Genomic DNA, 18972 nt, shown 5'->3' on the forward strand with positions numbered 1-18972 from the left:
TTCCTTATTACTGGATATTTATGTTAGAAATACATATCATGCATCATATTAAGCAGCTAAGAAAACATGCTTTGATAGCCTGTTTCGTGACTTAGGAAAACATTCATAGTACAATACTCAATTTTTAAAATGCAGGAGACAAATTTGTATAAATGCTTCAATCCTAATTTTGCAAATATGTTTATGCACATTAAATAAGACAATCAAAAACAGCAAATGTTAATGGCACTCATGAGAATTCAGACTGTAATTTTCATCTCCTTCTTTACACTTCTCATTATTTTCTACATTTCTTCTAATTCTGAATACATTACTTTTATAATAAGAAAAAACAACATTCAAAAATATATTATGGTTGTCTAAAAAATTAAACACAGACTTACTATATGATCCAATAATAGCACTTCTGGAATTGAAAGCAGGGACGCAAACAAATATTTGTATATCAATGTTCCTGTTAGCATCGCTCACAATAGCCAAAAGGTAGAAATGACCCAAATGTACACCAATGAATGGATGAACAAAATGTGGTATGTATGTACATAAATGTATATATATTTTACATAAGATAAAGCTAGATATTAGCAAGTAGTATAGATTTTGAATGTTTTATATACATCACAGAATATTATCCAGCCTGAAAAGGAATGAAATTCCGACACGAGCTACACTATAGGTGATCCTTAAAGATATTATGCTAAGTGAAATAAGCCAGACGCCAAACACAAACGGACAAATGTTGTATGAGTCTACATTTATGAGATACCTAAAGAAGTCAAATTCCTAGAGACAGAAAGCAGAATGGGGGTTACCAGAGGATGGAACAAGTGGGGAATGGGAAGCTGGTGTTTAATGCATATGAGTTTCAATGTGGGAAGATGAAAAAATTCTAGAGATGGATGGTGGTGATGGATGCACAAAAATGTAAATACACTCAATATCACTCAGCTGCACACTTACAAATGGCTAAAATGGTAACTTTTATGTATATTTTGCCACCAAAAAAAGTATAAAATGGAACCTAAGTTATCAGACAAAGTGGCAGGAGAAGAAAAAAGAAAAAAGGAATCTAAGTAATGTCTGTCTAAAGGAAAAAAAACACACACACAACATGTTAAAGAGGTCATAATTAGAAGTGTAATAAAGCTGAAAATTTAAAAAAATTCAGCATATATGAAATCTACAGACATTCAATATTTATACCATTTGCTAATATCTACTTTTATTTTACACAAAACCTCTTATAAATAGAAATATACCTTTGGGGGAAATATGGAGTTACTGAACTATAATTATTAAAAATGTAACACCAAGAGATGTGTCTACATTTCCCAGAAGAAGAAGCCTGCCAGAATCTTATCCGTTAGACACAATGTACTCTGTCAATGACTTACACAGAGAGTAGGGATACTTCTATCTTTTTAGCCTTGATTTTCACTATTTTCATACATGTTAAACTCATAGACCAGTCTCTCAATAGATATAGTTCCCAAACAGTTTTAAACAGAATCCTGTTTAAAACAACACATACTTAATAAGGTATAACAGCATTTTGTTTTATACTGACCTGTTGGTTATCTGCTAATTCTACCTCAACTCTTCTGTGGGACAAGGTGAAACAACAAAAGACAGACAGACATACAGATAAGGCTTATGTGCACTGCTCAAAGCACAATCTCCATCAGAATCCCTTGCAAGATGCTTCCAAAAAACATCTTCTTAGATCCCATACTATACTTACTGAATCAATTTCTGACACTGGGTCTAAGAATCTGCAGTTTAAACCAGCTCTCCAGGATATTCTTAAGCACACTAAAGCCTGAGAGCGTCGAGATTAATGAAATTACTACGGATCCCCAGAAAACAGAATATGTCAGTTTCAGGAAACAAAAAATAAAATGCAGAGGCTATTTTTCTTGTAGACAGGAGGAAGTGCTCAGATAGTTTAACTCTCAAAGTTTGGAAAGAGAGGCACATATACACATTCCAGTGAGGCTGAGATGATGGTAGCGGGGGGGGGGGGGGGGGGAGGGGGCGGGCGGGGCATGGGGAAGTGGGCCAGGAACACAAGAAAACACCAGCTAGCTTCTCTCCCTCATGCTGTCTGGGAGGGAAAAGTAGAAATGAGGGAACCTGATCATTATGCTCACCTCAATTTCCCTCAACTAGACTTGAAACCTGTCAGATTATTATGCTAACAAAGATTGCACAAACAATCCCAAGCATTACATGTGGCCTACAGAGTAAGAAGGTGAATAAATCTAGAGTCAGGTTTGAAGACTCCGGGCAGATCAAAACAATCCAACAAGGCCTTCATTTGAAGGTGCTTAAGAAGTGACTGACAGCTCTGGAGGAGACTTTTTCTTCCTTCAACCAAAAGAAACCCAGTTTCACAAAGGGTGTAAGATTGCTCCAAGGCAAAATGCATCATCCTGGCTAAGTGCCACGCAGTGGGTTTGGCTGACCCAGTATTACATCTTTTCTTTTTACTCATTCGGGGAGAAGATCAGAATGCTGTTGATCAACATTCAAAATATTGGAGATGTACTTCAGAATAAATTTCCAGTTTCCTCTTTATCCCTTCTTGCTGAGTCTAGTGAGGGATGACGAAATGACTAACTCTTGAGAGGATTGAGAAACACTGCCAAGGACTGTGGTAGAACAGTATCTATGTTACATATTATCTATTTTTAAACTGATCTGTAGGTTTAAAATATATAAAGAAAATCAAGGCTGAAAAGATAGAAGTAGACCTATTGTAAGTCACTGACAGAATAAATTGTATCTAATACAGACAAGTATGTCTAGACCAAATACTTTGGTTCAATCAATGATCTGATTATTTGGTATGCTGTGAAGAGATGGTGCCCCTGAAAGATAACCAGATTTTCAGTTTATTCTACGAGGTAAACTGAAATATTTTTTGCTAGAAGTAAATACGGCTTCAAGTCAGCACCACACTCCAGAAAGTTGAGTCACAAATGGAGCAGCAGAAGAGGCAGAGGCAGAAAAAGGAGAAGAGGGTTATCTCCAAATTAATTTAAGTAAATGAAACGAACTGGCTATCTACCTGGGCTCACGAATCACAACTAAGAAAAAGGAGATGGCTGGAAAGACTAAAATTTAATTTGCACACCTCTCCTGAGCTCTGCTCCTAAGTCAGGGTAATGGCAGGAAGACTGAGACTCTCACGCTGCTTGGAAAAAGAAAACAAACCACATCAACACTCTCTGTATTCCATGTCCCTCTGCTTTAAGTGAGGTTTGCCAGATTTGTTGTAATTAAGACAGAGGGGCCACTGAAATACTAACACAACAACTTAATGGAAAGAAACAGCTCACCTGGGATAAAGGTTTGAAAAGGGTTTTTTTTTTTTTTTTTTTGGTTTTTAGATGTGCTCTCAACTTTCTGGAATAACAAAAATAAAACAAAACCAAACATAGAAGGAAAACAGTCCCCAGCAGCCCACACACAAAACTCCACTGGCATATCTTCATCGCCATCTCCTAGCACAATTGCACCTTTTGTCATTTCTGGTGGAGGTACAGCTGCTGAAGAAGCCAAGACTTAGTGGAGAAAGCTAAGGCATGGAAGGGGGGAAGAAAATGCTTCCTTTGTTAATGAAAAGCCGTTTCCATTTAAAAGTTTCAACATACTATAGAAGAGTGAATGCACTTTTGTGAGCAAGAGCAAAAAGCACACAATGAAGAAAAGCTGCCTGTCAATTAAATCAACAGTCATCTGAAGGCAACACAAACCACCTCTTCTTGAAATAAGAGGGAAGGAAGGGAGGAAAGTAGGGAGGGAGTGTGGACATTTACTACACTTGGCTGAGGATGTGTCTAAAAGGTATAATAAATGTCACATACAGGGCTTCTAGAGTGATACAGGTCCATTTCATTACAATAGTAAGAAATCACAAGTTTAATACTTTTTTTAAAAGACCACAAAGCTACAATAAATTGTTCCAGCATGCATTAAAAACAGAGTGCTTGGGAAAGCATTTTATTGAATTTCACAAATTTACAGCGAGTTTATTTTCCTTCATGAAGCAATACTTTAAGACAGGTAAGGACAGGCTGGAGTTTCTGTTACACAACAGCAGGCTCCTGTGATAAACCTGATTACAATACCCTGTCAGAGGCAAACTTCCTGCTCAGCTATTTAAAAAAAAAAAAAAAAAAGAGTGCAGTGCCTCACCCTTACTTACTCTTATTGTTGTTTTGAGGCAAAGATTCAGCAGAGAAAAAGCTAATGCTAAGTGCACCTGTTAATCCAAACAGATATCAAGACTCTCTATAACAAAGGAAAATTAACGAGGAATAAAACTACCAGAAGTAATGACAAAGCACTGTAATTATTTATGGAAAAAGAATAAAATGAATTCCACATGTATCATGATGCATAAATAGTTAACCTTGCATTTTTAATCTGCTAGACTTTTCTTAATGACAGTAAACCTACCATGTAGTAGAAAAAAATGTTTTTTTTTTTCTTTTGAGACAGGGTCTCACTCTGTTGCCTAGGCTGTAGTGCAGTGGCACAATCACAGCCCACTGCAGCCTCCACTTTCTGGGCTCAGGTGATCCTCTCACCTCAGCCTCCTGAGTAGCTGGGACCACAGGCAGGTGCTGCCACATCCAGCTAATGTTTGTATTTTTTGTAGAGTCAGGGTTTCACCATGTTGCCCAGGCTGGTCTCAAACTCCAGGGCTTAAGGGCTACTCCCGCCTCAGCCTCCCAAAGTGCTGGGATTACAGGCGTGAGCCACCATGCCCAACCACAAAAAATATTTTTTTTTATGTTCAAAATCTAGTCTTCTGGGGGTTTGTGGCGAACATATTGCTTCATGTGAAATATAGTCTTGGCCCTGAGGACGAGGCCTTTTTAGAAACGTGTTGTCAACTTGCACAGGCAAACACAAACCTTATAAACAAATACAAAATTATGAACTGCTGACCAATGAGGATTTGCCAACTGAACAGGAGATAATAATTTGTTTTGGCCCCAGGATCAGAGCTGGTAAAAACCTATTGGAGTCCTCCTTAATATGTGTCTGTTCTCCAAACACTCTGCTGATTGTTGCATAGCCATGTTGAAATTTCACATATCTGTAGCAATGAAGTTTAAAAGATGGTATCAAGGAGAGTAGATAATCTCAAAATAATTTCTATTTGATTTTGGAAGGGTTATATGATTACTGTTGCAGCAGATTTACCTCTGCCATTACTTGGTTTAGTTTAGGCTAGTGTAAAACCAAGTTCCCATTCTCTCCTCCTGGGAGGGAGAGCTGAGGGAACCCCAGGCATACTGGATACTGGGGCATAGTGGCCCAGGATGAAACAAAATCACAGGTAATCCACACAAAATCATCGGCTTCACTTAGCAAACATGAGGTATGATTCTAAAAGAAATATAAATGTAGCCTCAGATATATTTTCTAGCCTGAGTAATTCACTATTGGTTTCAGCATATCGGTAAGAATCTGAACTGGTAACTTTTTCATATGAATGATACTGACACACCCATAACTCTTTTTTTTTTTTTTTTTTTTTTTGAGACGGAGTCTTGCTCTTTCGCCCGGGCTGGAGTGCAGTGGCCGGATCTCAGCTCACTGCAAGCTCCGCCTCCCGGGTTTTACGCCATTCTCCTGCCTCAGCCTCCGGAGTAGCTGGGACTACAGGCGCCCGCCACCTCGCCCGGCTAGTTTTTTGTATTTTTAGTAGAGACGGGGTTTCACCGTGTTAGCCAGGATGGTCTCGATCTCCTGACCTCGTGATCCGCCCGTCTCGGCCTCCCAAAGTGCTGGGATTACAGGCTTGAGCCACTGCGCCCGGCCCACACCCATAACTCTTATTTTTAAATGTCCTTGCTTACAAGCAGAAGTTATGTCCCTTATATATTTACCACTAAAATTTAACAAAATGTTTTTTCTTTAAATTTTTCTTAACCAAATGCCACTATTTAGTGGCTTTCTGATATATTGTGTAATAAATACATCAGAAGCAGTCTGGAAATGTCCTACCTGTGTGAGAAAAACTCCCCAACAGATCAATGTGAATTTTTCTGAAAATAAAGTGTTTAAACTTACTGTTTTATAGCTATTTCAAATCACGTAATTAATAAACACAGGCTGTCCTTATTTTGTAGACGGAATTACAGGTTTTATAGAATCTATAATATAGATAATAAAATAGAAGCATTAAATATGGTCTTTATGCTCAATTAATTTACACTTTTAGTTAGGGATGTAAGACATACACAATCAAACCATGCATGACATACTCTCTTTTACTCCTCTCTTTTATAAATTCTATTTAGACAACATCCTTTGCTGCCTTTGAAATTTTGAAAAATGCAAAATAATACATACACTATATCTGTAAGCTATGAAGCATGATAATAATAAACGCCTATGAATCCACTACCCAACTTAAGAACTAAAACATCATCAATATTGTTTTATCTACCAGCGTACTTCTTCCCTGTCCCATCCCTCTGTCTCCCCCTCCAGAGGTAACTACTTTACTGAATTTTGCTCATTGTTAACTTGCCTTTTAAAAAGACAGTATTATACCATAGTATGTACTTTTCTGAGCTTTGCCTTTTTTTTTTAAGTTATGATTATTATTTGAGACAGGGTCTTGCTCTGTCATCCAGGCTGGAGTGCAGTGGCATGATCATAGCTCACTGCAGCCTCGACCTCCCAAGGCTCAACCGATCTTCCCACTTCAGCCTCCCCAGTAGCTGAGACAACAGGGTGAGCCACCATGTCTAGCCTGAGCTTTGCCTTTCACACTCTATATAATGTTTCTTAGGTTCATTCACGTTGCTTGTAGCTGCAGTTCATTAATTTTCATAGTGGTTTAATGTACCATTATATGACTATATCACATTTTATCCATTTTCCTGTTGATAGACATTAAGATTGTTTCTGGTTTGGCTTATTTTTTCATTACTTAGCTACCTTGTTTTAGTCTTTTAAAGTACTCAGGAGTAATATAACTTATAATCAATGATTATAACTTATAATCAGGTCAGGATGGATATAACTTATAATCAATGATTCAGAAATAAAATTACACAGATACACAAGTAGTTAAATAGAGAAAATGGCACAAATGTTCAAACAATGGTATAAAATGCTAACAACAATCAAATCTGGGTACAGAATACATGCGTATTCTTTGTACTCTTCTTAGTTTTGCAACTTTTCTATAAATCTAAAATTATTCCAAAATAATGTTTTTAAAGTGCTCTCCAAGATGTAAGTGAAAAAAAGCAAAGTGCAATGGTTGCTACCAAGACATAATCTCATATTATTTCTATGCTTGTATCTTCCACCAAAATCTCTAAGAAGTCTCTCTACCTTTTTACCCTGTCTCTTCACTCAAAATTAATTTAAAAAGATGAAAGGTAACCGTTGGTAAGAATGCAAAGAAAAGAGAACTCTTGTACATTGTTGGTGGGAATGTAAATTACTGTAGCCATCATGGAAAAACTTAAAACAGAACCACCATATGACCCAGCAATCCTACTGCTGGATATATATCCAAAAAAATCAAAATCAGTATGTTGAAGGGGTTCACTGCAGCATAATTCACAAAAGCCAAGATATGGACTCAACCTAAGTGTCCATCGATGGATGAATGTAAGAAAACAGTACTGATACAGAATGGGAAACCATTCAGCCTTAAATTCAGAGGGAAATTCTGTCATTTGCAACAACATGGGTGAACCTGGAAGGCCCATAAGTAAAATAAGCCAGGCATAGAAAGGCAAATACTGCACGATCTCACTTATAGGAAGAATCCAGGCCTGGGTGAAGCTGAGGAGGGAGGGAATGGGGAGTTGTTGGTCACAGGGTACAAAGTTTCAGAAGACAGAAGGAACAAGTTTTGAGATCTACTGCACAGCAGAGTGACTACAGTCAATAATAATGTATAGTCATGCGTAGCTTAATGGCAGAGATACTTTCTGAGAAATGCATCATTGGGCAATTTCATTGTGTGAAGAGTGTACTTATGGTACAGCCCACTATACACCTAGGCTATATGAGCTAGCCTATTACTCCCAGGCTACAAACATGTATTGCATGTTATATACTGCTGAATGCTGTAGGCAACTGTAACACAATAGTAAATATTTACGTATCTACACATAGGAAAGGTACAGTAAAAACACGGCATAAACAAACTGCACACTTCTATAGGGCACTAACCACGGATGAAGCCTTTAAGACTGAAAGTTGCTCTGGGTGAGCCAGTGAGTGGTGAGTGAATGTGAAGACTTACAATATTACTGCACACTACATAAATGCTATACACTTAGGCTACACAAAATTCATAAAAAATATGCTGCTTTCTTCAGTAATAAATGAACCTTAGCTTACTGTATCTTTTCTATATAAACTTAAAAAAAAGTTTAACTTTTTGACTCTTGTAATAAAACTTAGTTTAAAACACAAACATACTGTACAGCTATACAAAAATGTTTTTTTATATCCTTATTCCATAATAAACTTTTTTCTATTTAAAAAATTTTTATTTTTATTTTTTTACTCTTTAAACTTTTTTGTTAAAAACTAAAACACAAACACACACATGAGCCCAGGCCTATATGGGGTTAGGGGCAGTAACACGCATGGAGCTGTCATCTCCCGTGGTAACAATGCCTTCTTCTGGAATATCTCCTAAGGAACCTGCCTGAGGCTGTTAACTTTCTTTTTTAATAAGTAGAAGAAGTACACTCTAAAGTAAGGATTACAAGTACAGTAAATACATAAACCAGTAACAGTAACATAGTTATTATCAAGTATTATGTACTCCAAATTATATAAATGTACGAAATTATCACATGTACCCCAGAAACAGGCAGATATATCAGGCATCATTTTTAATCTTTAATTAAAAAAATTAAGCATACCAAAAAAAATTCTTACACCTTAGAAGGAAATAAAGTTGGGGAATAAAAGAAACAGGACAGTAATTTTAAAAAGGTATTCTGTATCATATATAATTATATATGCTATACTTTTCTACCACTGGCAGTATAGGTCTGTTTATAGCAGCATCACCACAAACACACAAGTAATGTGTTGTGCTAAGAGGTTATGAAATCTACAACATCATTAGGTGACAGGAATTTTTCAGCTCCATTACAATCTTATTAGACCACCACTGTATATGTGATCCACTGTTGACTGAAACAGTTATACAGCACATGACTGTATTGTATAATTTAAAGTAAGAGAGTAGGCCAGGCGCAGTAGCTCACGCTTGTAATCCCAGCATTTGGAGAGGCCGAGGTGGGCGGATCACCTGAGGTCGGGAGTTCGAGACCAACCTGACCAACATGGAGAAACCCTGTCTCTACTAAAACTACAAAAAATTAGTCGGGCGTGGTGGCGCATGCCTGTAATCCCAGCTACTCAGGAGGCTGAGGCAGGAGATAACGCTTGAACCCGGGAGGTGGAGATTGTGGTGAACATAGATCATGCCATTGCACTCCAGCCTGGGCAACAAGAGTAAAACTCCGTCTCGAAAAAAAATAAAATGAAAAATAAAACAAGAGAGTAAATTTCAAATGTCTCACCATAAAAATGATAGGTGAGGTGACAGATGTGTTAATTAGCTTGATGTAATCGTTTCACATGGTATATATATCTCAAAATATCACTGTACCCCGTACATGTATATTATTATAATTTGTCAATTAAAAACAACATTACCTCAAAAAAGAAAAAAAATAGATCAACAAAAGGGATTATTACTAGGGCAGATATTTAGGGAAAAGATTTAAGTAGAGATCAGATTAGTGACAATATTCATGAATAGAGACTACAATTAAAAAAAAATCTAAGAATGAATGAGCAACAAGATGCTTTTAGGCATTTGAGAAAGAAATGTTTGGGTAATACCTAAAAAGCATCTGAATACTGACTCTATTTCTAAATGTCTAAAAATTAGTATTTGAAACACTTCTGTTTCTGCCCATAAAGGATTACCGACTATGGGAATTGACCTTCCACCGTATCCAACAGAGAACTGGAAAATATATATGAAAGGACAGGTTCAAGCATTGGACAACAGACAGCATGGGACACTAATCCTAAGAGAAGAGAAACAAATGGCCCCAGCTTACTGCCTGGAGGCAGTTTCCAAACTGCAGTCCAGTGCAAGGGTGGAAAGTGAAACAGAGCTAAGTGGTCTTGATGGGCTGAGGAGACAGAGACTGGAGTTTCTGGAAGCTGAGGTGGCTAAAATTTGCAAGCTTAGTACCAGAAAGGACAAAATTGCACAGACAGAGAGATCCAGAGACCTGCAAAGGAGCCCTCTTACATGTTTGGCTGGGTATCAATATGTGCATGTGTGAGAAAATATCTGAGGCCAGGGAAAAAAAATAACAGAAAAGCAGTAGAGCAAACAATTTCCAAAGCTCACAGAAGGCAAACAGTCAAAGTGCAGAGACTTCGTAATATCAGGGGCACTGGGTAGAGTCTTTAGTAGGGATATACCTTAGTAGTAAGGCTAAAATAGTCCCAGAAAAAAGGGACTATTAATAACAAACCACAAAAAACTTAAAAACAAGCTTCTAAAGGATTAAACTGTTCTTCAAGTTACTTAATTATATACTAGAACAAAAAAATCTAGCACTCAACAACGTGAAAATTACAATGACTGCATCTAATAAAAAATTACCAGTCATGCAAAGAGGCAGGAAAATATGATACATAACCAATCAATAAAAACAGGCCGGGCGCGGTGGCTCACGCCTCTAATCCCAGCACTTTGGGAGGCTGAGGCGGGTGGATCACGAGGTCAGGAGATCGAGACCATCCTAAAACACAGTGTCTCTATTAAAAATACAAAAAATTAGCCAGGCATGGTGGCGGGCGCCTGCAGTCCCGCTACTTGGGAGGCTGAGGCAGGAGAATGGCGTGAACCCAGGAGGCGGAGCTTGCAGTGAGCAGAGATCGCGCCACTGCACTCAAGCCCGGGCAATAGAGCGAGACTCCGTCTCAAAAAAAAAAAAAAAAAAAAAAACAGACCCAGACATAACAAAGACAATGGAATTGGTAGACAAAGGTTTTAAAACATCTATTACAAATATTGTCAATATAGTCAAGAATATAAAAGAAAACAACATAATGAGAAGAGAAAGAGAAGAAATAAGAGTAAAATGGAAGTTCCAGAAATGAAAAATGTAGTATCTGAAATGAAAACATATTGAATGGGTTTAACGACACATTAGAAGATCCTCAAGTAAAGATCACTGGATTTGGAGACATAACAATAGAAATTATCAAAACAAAACATACTAAGCACAAAGTCCGGAAAAATTAAAAGAAGGAAAAGCCTCAGGGAGCTATGGTACCATATCAAGTGGTCTAGCATGTAATTAGTGTCCCAGAAAAATGCAAGTGGAGGACAAAAAAATTTAAACAAATAATGGATGAAAAATGTCCAAGTTTGATGAAAACTGCACACCCACAAATCTAAGGTAAATAAAACCCAAGCAGAAGGCTAGGTGCAGTGGCTCCCCACCTGTAATCCCAGCACTTTGGGAGGCTGAGGAGGGTGGATCACCTAAGGTCAGGAGTTCAAGACCAGCCTGGCCCACATGGTGAAACCCCATCTCTACTAACAATACCAAATTAGCCGGGTGTGGTGGCGCATGCCTGTAATCCTAGGTACTCGTGAGGCTGAGGTAAGAGAATCACTTGAACCCAGGAGGCAAAGGTTGCAGTGAGCCGAGATCATGTCACTGCACTCCAGCCTGGGCAACAAGAGCAAAACTCTGTCTTTAAAAAAAAAAAAAAAAAAAAAAAAACCCAAGCAGAAGAAACATAAAATAAAGAAAACTGACAAGGCACATAATAATCCAATTGGTGAAATCCAGTGATAAAGAGAAAATCTTAAAAAGCAGCTAATGGATAAAAGGCACATTATATAGAGAACAGTAAAGATAAGAACTATAGCAGATTGACATCAGAAATTAGGCAGGCCTGAAGATAATGGAATGACATCTTTAAAGCACTGAAAAAAAGGTGTGAGACTAGATCTATACCTACTGAAAATGTCTTTCAAAAATTAAGGCAAAGTTAGGACTTTTTTTAGAACAAGAAAAGCCACAATAATTCACTGCCAGCAGATCTGTACTCAAGAAATGTTAAACGACGTTTTTTTAGACAGAAATTGGAATCTAAATAAAAAGATTACCAGAAATGGCAAATACACAGGTAAACATAAAACGATTTTTCTCATTTTAAATCTCTTGAAAAGATAAATGATTGCTTACAGAAAAAAAAAAATCCCAATGCATTATGGGACTTACAGTAAGGTAGAAGTGAAATGTTTGACACTCAAGGATGGGAGGAGGGAAGTGGAAGTATTCTGTTGTAAGGTCTTATCCTATACAAGTAATGTTATGTTATTAGTTGAGGTAGACTGAGAAAAGGCAAAGATGAACACTGTAAACCCTAGAGCAACCACATAAAACAGAAAACAAAGCGGTATAGTTAATAAATCAACAGTGAAGATAAAATGAAATTATAAAAAAATTCTTAGTTAAGCCTGGGCATCCTTGCAAGACCATGTCTCTAAAAAAATTTTTTTTAATTAGTTGGCTGTGGTGCTATGTGCTTGTAGTCCTAGCTACTAGGGAGGCTGAGGTAAAAGGATTGCTTAAGCCCAGGAGTTTGAGGTTACAGTAAGCTACGATCATGCCACTGTACTCCAGCCTGGGTGACAGAATAAGACCCTATCCCTTAAAAAAAAAAAAAAGAAACAAAACAAAAAAATTCTTAATTCAAAAGAAGGCAGGAAAAGAAGAAAAAAAGAAAAAAAGAGATGAGACAAGTAATAGCAAAATGGTAGATTCAAACCCAACTATATTGATAATTTCATCAAATGTAAATGGCTTAAACACACAAAGTAAAAGGCAGAGATTATCACTTAGATAAATCAACACCCAATGACATATTAACTACAGAAAATCACTTTAAATACAAAGACACAGATAGGTCAAAAATAAAAGATTGGAAAAAGACATGCTGTGTAAACATCAATTAAAAAAAACCTGGAGTGGCTATATTAATATCAGACAAGTAGAAACAGCACCAGAAGAAAAAAATGACATTATATAATGATAAAGGAGTCAATTCATCAAGAAGACAAAATACTACAAATGTTACACACCTAGTAACAGAGTTCTAGTAACAGAAGCAAAAACTGATAGGATGTGAAAAAAAGCTGCAATCATAGTTGGAGATTTCAAAACTCTTCTCTCAGTAACAGATGAGTAACAATTAGTATTTGAATGGTTTCAGATCAAACAGCAAGTAAACATAACTCATTTAACCTCTTAATTTAAAAAACTTGTCGCAAACTGTTAAAACTTAAAAGAGGAAGGAAACAGTTTAGATGTGATACAATACTGAGAAAATAATATTTTAGGTTGAAACTGTGAATTGCTGTCAGAAATAAATGCGGCTATTATAGCTGTAGGTACTTCTGACCACAATGCCCATAGGTGGGCAATGTAAATCTTTTTTTTTTGTTGCCTGGTTGGAGTGCAGTGGCACGATCTCGGCTCACTGCAACCTCCGCCTCCCAGGTTCAAGCGATTCTCCTGCCTCAGCCTCCAGAGTAGCTGGGATTAAAGGTGTGCGCCACCACACCCAGCTAATTTTTGTACTTTTAGTAGAGACAGGGTTTCACTACGTTGGCAAGATGGTCTCGATCTCCTGACCTCGTGATCCGCCTGCCTCAGCCTCCCAAAGTGCTGAGATTACAGGCATAAGCCACTGCGCCTGGCCGGCAATGTAAATCTTAACTAAAGGCATGAGCTAGGCTTCTGGGAAATGTAAGCCACGATGGCTATCACAGAAACGTCTCTTAATTTGGTGTATTATATCTCTCTCTTGCAGTCCCCTAAACATTTAGTAATAATGGGATCTATTACTATTTGAAAGAACACATAGAATAAATTTTTGAAAATAATTACTTTTAAATAGTGAAATTTGAGTGTCTGTGTGAGTATATTTAAAATGAAACTAAACTTCTTAAAAAGGAAATTCCTGGTTAGATACCATTTCCAAGCATACAAACTCAGCACAGGAAGCAATATCCTCTGCAAAAAGTTGAATATATGGTAACTGAAATTATGAAATACCATCATGAGAAACAAGATACATTATCCTTTCCCATATCCGTGGGCTTCCTGGAACCTAATTTGAGAAAACCTAGAAATGAAGGAGGGGGTATAGCTTAGAAGTAGAGCACTGGACGGCAGATCAAGAGAAAACCTAGAAATGAACACATTCAAAAGTTAACAGAATCTTAAAATGGAACCCTTATTTTCCAAAATGGTACATTTTTTTTTTTTTGGATCCAAACAGCTTAATTACCGTCTTAATCCCTATCTTGGGGGAAAAGTTCTTCCAGTCTGGAAGGGAGCCTACTGCCATTTGAATATCTGCAATATATCTGCATTTTGAATATACTGTCTCAAATAATCCTCATGAAAAATCCTAATGAAGAATAGATTTACTTATTCCCAAGTCATATTTCTTCTTAGGTTTGTTTTCTTATTGGAAAAATAACAAAAGTGGACTAAATGATTTCCAAATTTCCCTCCAGCTTTAATAATTCATGATTTTACATAAAATATTCTGGTGTCTGTTCCTAAGAAGCTTATAATTTGGTTAGTGAGTTAAAGATAACAACATGATGATTTCAGGCACTAGCAAAACATTCAAATAACCTTAACTAAGCAAAAACTATCAATATAACTTGAGTAGTGAATAGCTCTGAGAATTGTTGGAGATTAAGGGAGAGAAGGAGAAAGTGGAGGGAAGGAAGAGGGAGTGGGGAGAAAGAAGGGAGACATACAGAATACAGACATTTTTATTAACCAAGACAAAGTTTATAGCTAATGCAAAAGTAATAACTTAGTTCCACTAGTCACTCTAGGAAAACTGAGTAACTGTGAAGACATTAAGATACACACCTAGAATGAGGGAACCAAACGCCCAAGCTTGCTTTCTGCTCTCCAAATCTATTGGAAGTGCTCCCACTCAAGTTGTTCTAAGGGTGAAACCAGTTTTGCTTTAAAAATCTAATGTTTCTACAAATCACTCATAATGACCCACATTCAAAATAAACCATGAATTAATTACATTTACACAATGTTTTTCATGTGGAGGATCAATTATTCTTTCTGTACCAGTGTCACCCTCTATTTGTGTCATGTATAGTTTACAAAGTTCTTTCACACCTGTGATCTCATGTGATCCCTGCTAAACCTCTGCAAGATAAATAGTTCAGCTGATATCCCAATTTTACAGATAAAGCAGACATCTCGGAAAGACAGAATGCTTGCCAAGGTCACACAGATGGTAGTCTAACTTGGAACTACAGTATTTAGGCTTTTTACTCATTGTACCATCTTTCAGCCTGTTTGCCTACTTTCTGCCCTTGTCACTATCCTTGTTCTTCAAAACACTTAAATAGGTTCTATGAAGATATAGTAAGTATTTGTTACACTATACTTCTATAAAGCACTAATTTTGGAGCATTGAGCCAGAAGGAAATGGATGACTAGAAATACAGCTGAATATGCATGGAACATACCATAACATTTTATATCTCAGGTTATTAAATACTGGCAGAATTTGCATTGAGTTAGAATGTAGGTCACTATGAGTGATTCAGAGTGGGAAGCTCCTCCCTGTGGGCAGGTCGTCCTGAGAGCACAAGGAAGCCCAGGTCCACGGCTGTGGCTTGGGTGGCTGCAGCAGCACCCAGGGAGCTCCCACCTCAACTCAGAAGGGATGACCAACTTTAGAGAGGAGCAACCCACTCCGGGGCCTCCTCTCTGCTGAGAGCTGGGGAGACGATGGGATGTAGAGGGGAGCAACCCACTCCGGGGCCTCCTCTCTGCTGAGAGCTGGGGAGACGATGGGATGTAGAGGGGAGCGACCCACTCCGGGGCCTCCTCTCTGCTGAGAGCTGGGGAGACGATGGGATGTAGAGGGGAGCAACCCACTCCGGGGCCTCCTCTCTGCTGAGAGCTGGGGAGACGATGGGATGTAGAGGGGAGCAACCCACTCCGGGGCCTCCCCTCTGCTGAGAGAGCTGCAGAGATAATAGGATGACCTGCCTGCAGAGAGGCGCTTCCCATTCCAGAGCCTCCTTTCTGCTAGGAGCTGAACACTCATCAGGACACCCTGGCTGTGGAAAGGAACTGCCCATTGTGGGAGACTGAGCTATTCTATCACTCAATAAAGCTCCTCTTCATCTCGCTCACCCTCCACTTATCTGTGTACCTCATTCTTCCTGGTTGCAGGCCATGAACTCAGCACCCACAGAATGGCAAGGCGAAAACATCTGTAACATAACAGTGTTGAGACATGCCCCTTGCTCACCATGTTGTGGGCAAAGAGAAGGAACGAAGAGCCGCAGCCCTTTGGGGAGTCCAGACGTGGGAGCTCCCCGAGCCAGGGCTGTGACTCCCTCTTTGAGGCCCTGTGGTTCCTGGCATCTCCAAGCTCCCAGGCACCACCATGTCTCCTAGTGCCAGCTGTGGAAACTGCTTGCAGCGTGACTGGTCTGGCTGCAGCCTCGCAGAGAGCTGGCAATCATGCTGGCACCTGGAGCTGTCTGCCCCGCTGCAGCAGGTGGCATATCTGACTGTGTGCAGTGGCCAGACCCCATGCTTGCTCACACACCCATCACCATTCCGTGCCTGACTTGCCCTTGGCAGGCATGAGAACCAGGCCAGTAGCATGAGCCAATCACAGCCTGCCAAGTGGAGTGGGTGAAATAAGCCTAGTGTAAAACTCGGGCAAAGATGCCACTGGTCACAAAGGTTTCCAGCCAGAAAAACGGCACCCCAAAGATCCTGCAACAATATGACATCTTTCCTATTGCCTTTGATATTATAGCATAACTACAAAGAGAATTATTTTACAAAATATTCAGGGGCTCTATCAGCTTTGCCAGGGAGTATTCTTAATCCTTTGACATTCAAATTTTCCCTTTGGAAGCACCTATTGTGCCATCCTCATTATTGATTTTCTCTTCTTCAATTTTAAATTATCTAATTCTGTCAGCTCTGTGTTTGTCAATGGATTTGCTAGTAATTCTCCTGCATTAATTTCAAAGATAACATGAAATGCTGAAACTTCCATAAAATTTGCAATTTCACTTTATGTCTGTATTATATTAACAATGACAGCCGGGCGCGGTGGCTCAAGCCTGTAATCCCAGCACTTTGGGAGGCCGAGATGGGCGGATCACGAGGTCAGGAGATGGAGACCATCCTGGCTAACACGGTGAAACCCCGTCTCTACTAAAAAAAAAAAATACAAAAAACTAGCCGGGCGTGGTGGTGGGCGCCTGTAGTCCCAGCTACTTGGGAGGCTGAGGCAGGAGAATGGCGTGAACCCGGGAGGCGGAGCTTGCAGTGAGCTGAGATCCGGCCACTGCACTCCAGCCTGGGTGACAGAGCAAGACTCCATCTCAAAAAAAAAAAAAAAAAAAAAAAAAACAATGACAGGTTGGAAAGGGATAAACCTCAATATTAAGTTGAACATCAAAGGATATCTGAATAGAGGTTATCTTTCATCAAAGTCAGGCCACTATTAAACAGCACTCAACAAATGACTCTTACACCGCCAACAATGTCAGGCTCATGAAGTTCTGTGAAAATAATTCCTTAAATAGGTGAATGGAGGAAAATATTTAACATTTAGTACACCAAAAAAAACTTCTAATAAGAACCAAGGGGAAATAACCTTTGAGTACCACCAATAGTGACACAAACTCATAATCAAAGGACAGAAACCCTTCCATTGGAGACATCTGAAAACAGATCTAGAAAAAGATAAACTAACATAAGTGAAGAACTTAAAATAGTACCTTTAGAAACACGGTAATAACTTTCTTCTCTTTCCTCCACAGCAATATAGTGTGCAAATAACAACAACAAAACACATCTTTTATTTAAAAAAAAAATTGAAATTACCTAAAGGTCTCTAGATAAAAGTTCTCAAGTTTAGTCTCAACAATATACCTATCTGCCATGCATACACATCACATTACAGCTATATTTTGAGGATAACCTAAAGGATTAGAGGAATCCACATAAGGAAAATAAAAAATAATAACTCTACTCTTCACTAAATTATGACTGATGTTCCATATTTGGATAGAACACAAAACAACAAATAATAAGTCAAGCAAGAAATAGAACTTATCATATCACTCTTTATCAGAGACTAGAAAGTAAAAAAGGAAATAACTTACCTCTATACCAAAGATTCCTCTGTCACGCCCATACAATTTCATCTGTTCTGGAAAATGCTGAAAAGCATTTATGTAAGGAATATGGTCTTCTTCAACAAATCTGTATTTTTAAAAAGAAAAAGGTTTAACGAGAGCTACATACTGATATAGCAGAGTAAATGCTTTAAGAAAATCTTTTTTTTTTTTTTTTTTGAGACGGAGTCTCGCTCTGCTGCCCAGGCTGGAGTGCAGTGGCCGGGTTTCAGCTCACTGCAAGCTCCGCCTCCTGGGTTTACGCCATTCTCCTGCCTCAGCCTCCCAAGCAGCTGGGACTACAGGCGCCCGCCACGTCGCCCGGCTAGTTTTTTGTATTTTTTTTAGTAGAGACGGGGTTTCACCATGTTAGCCAGGATGGTCTCGATCTCCTGACCTCGTGATCCGCCCGTCTCGGCCTCCCAAAGTGCTGGGATTACAGGCTTGAGCCACCGCGCCCGGCCAAGAAAATCTCTTAATTCACAGACAAGATAAGAATTAGTTAAGCATATTCTATTTCCCACGTTTTTAAGGATAATAAATCTGATCATATCTATTATTCTCTTTACCCATATGTTGGCCTATTCAGCCAATTACTGAATGATTCTCTTAAGTTCCTGACTAAATAAATATGTCTAAGAAGGACTGGG

General features: G+C 38.6%; 1 protein-coding gene across 2 annotated transcripts in view; it reads right to left on the reverse strand.

Annotated features, from left to right (window-relative positions):
* Nucleotides 1–18972, reverse strand: part of TAF1B (TATA-box binding protein associated factor, RNA polymerase I subunit B) — an 84082-nt gene that overhangs the window by 32237 nt on the left and 32873 nt on the right. For both annotated transcript variants that reach the window (XM_033176580.1, XM_033176582.1), the window contains exon 8: nucleotides 18311–18410. In XM_033176580.1, the coding sequence (XP_033032471.1) occupies nucleotides 18311–18410 (100 nt within the window). The remainder of the gene's footprint in view (nucleotides 1–18310; nucleotides 18411–18972) is intronic.

This window comes from Trachypithecus francoisi, unplaced genomic scaffold (genome assembly GCF_009764315.1).
Source record: "Trachypithecus francoisi isolate TF-2019V2 unplaced genomic scaffold, Tfra_2.0 Lachesis_group17, whole genome shotgun sequence".
Taxonomy (NCBI): Eukaryota; Metazoa; Chordata; class Mammalia; order Primates; family Cercopithecidae; genus Trachypithecus; species Trachypithecus francoisi.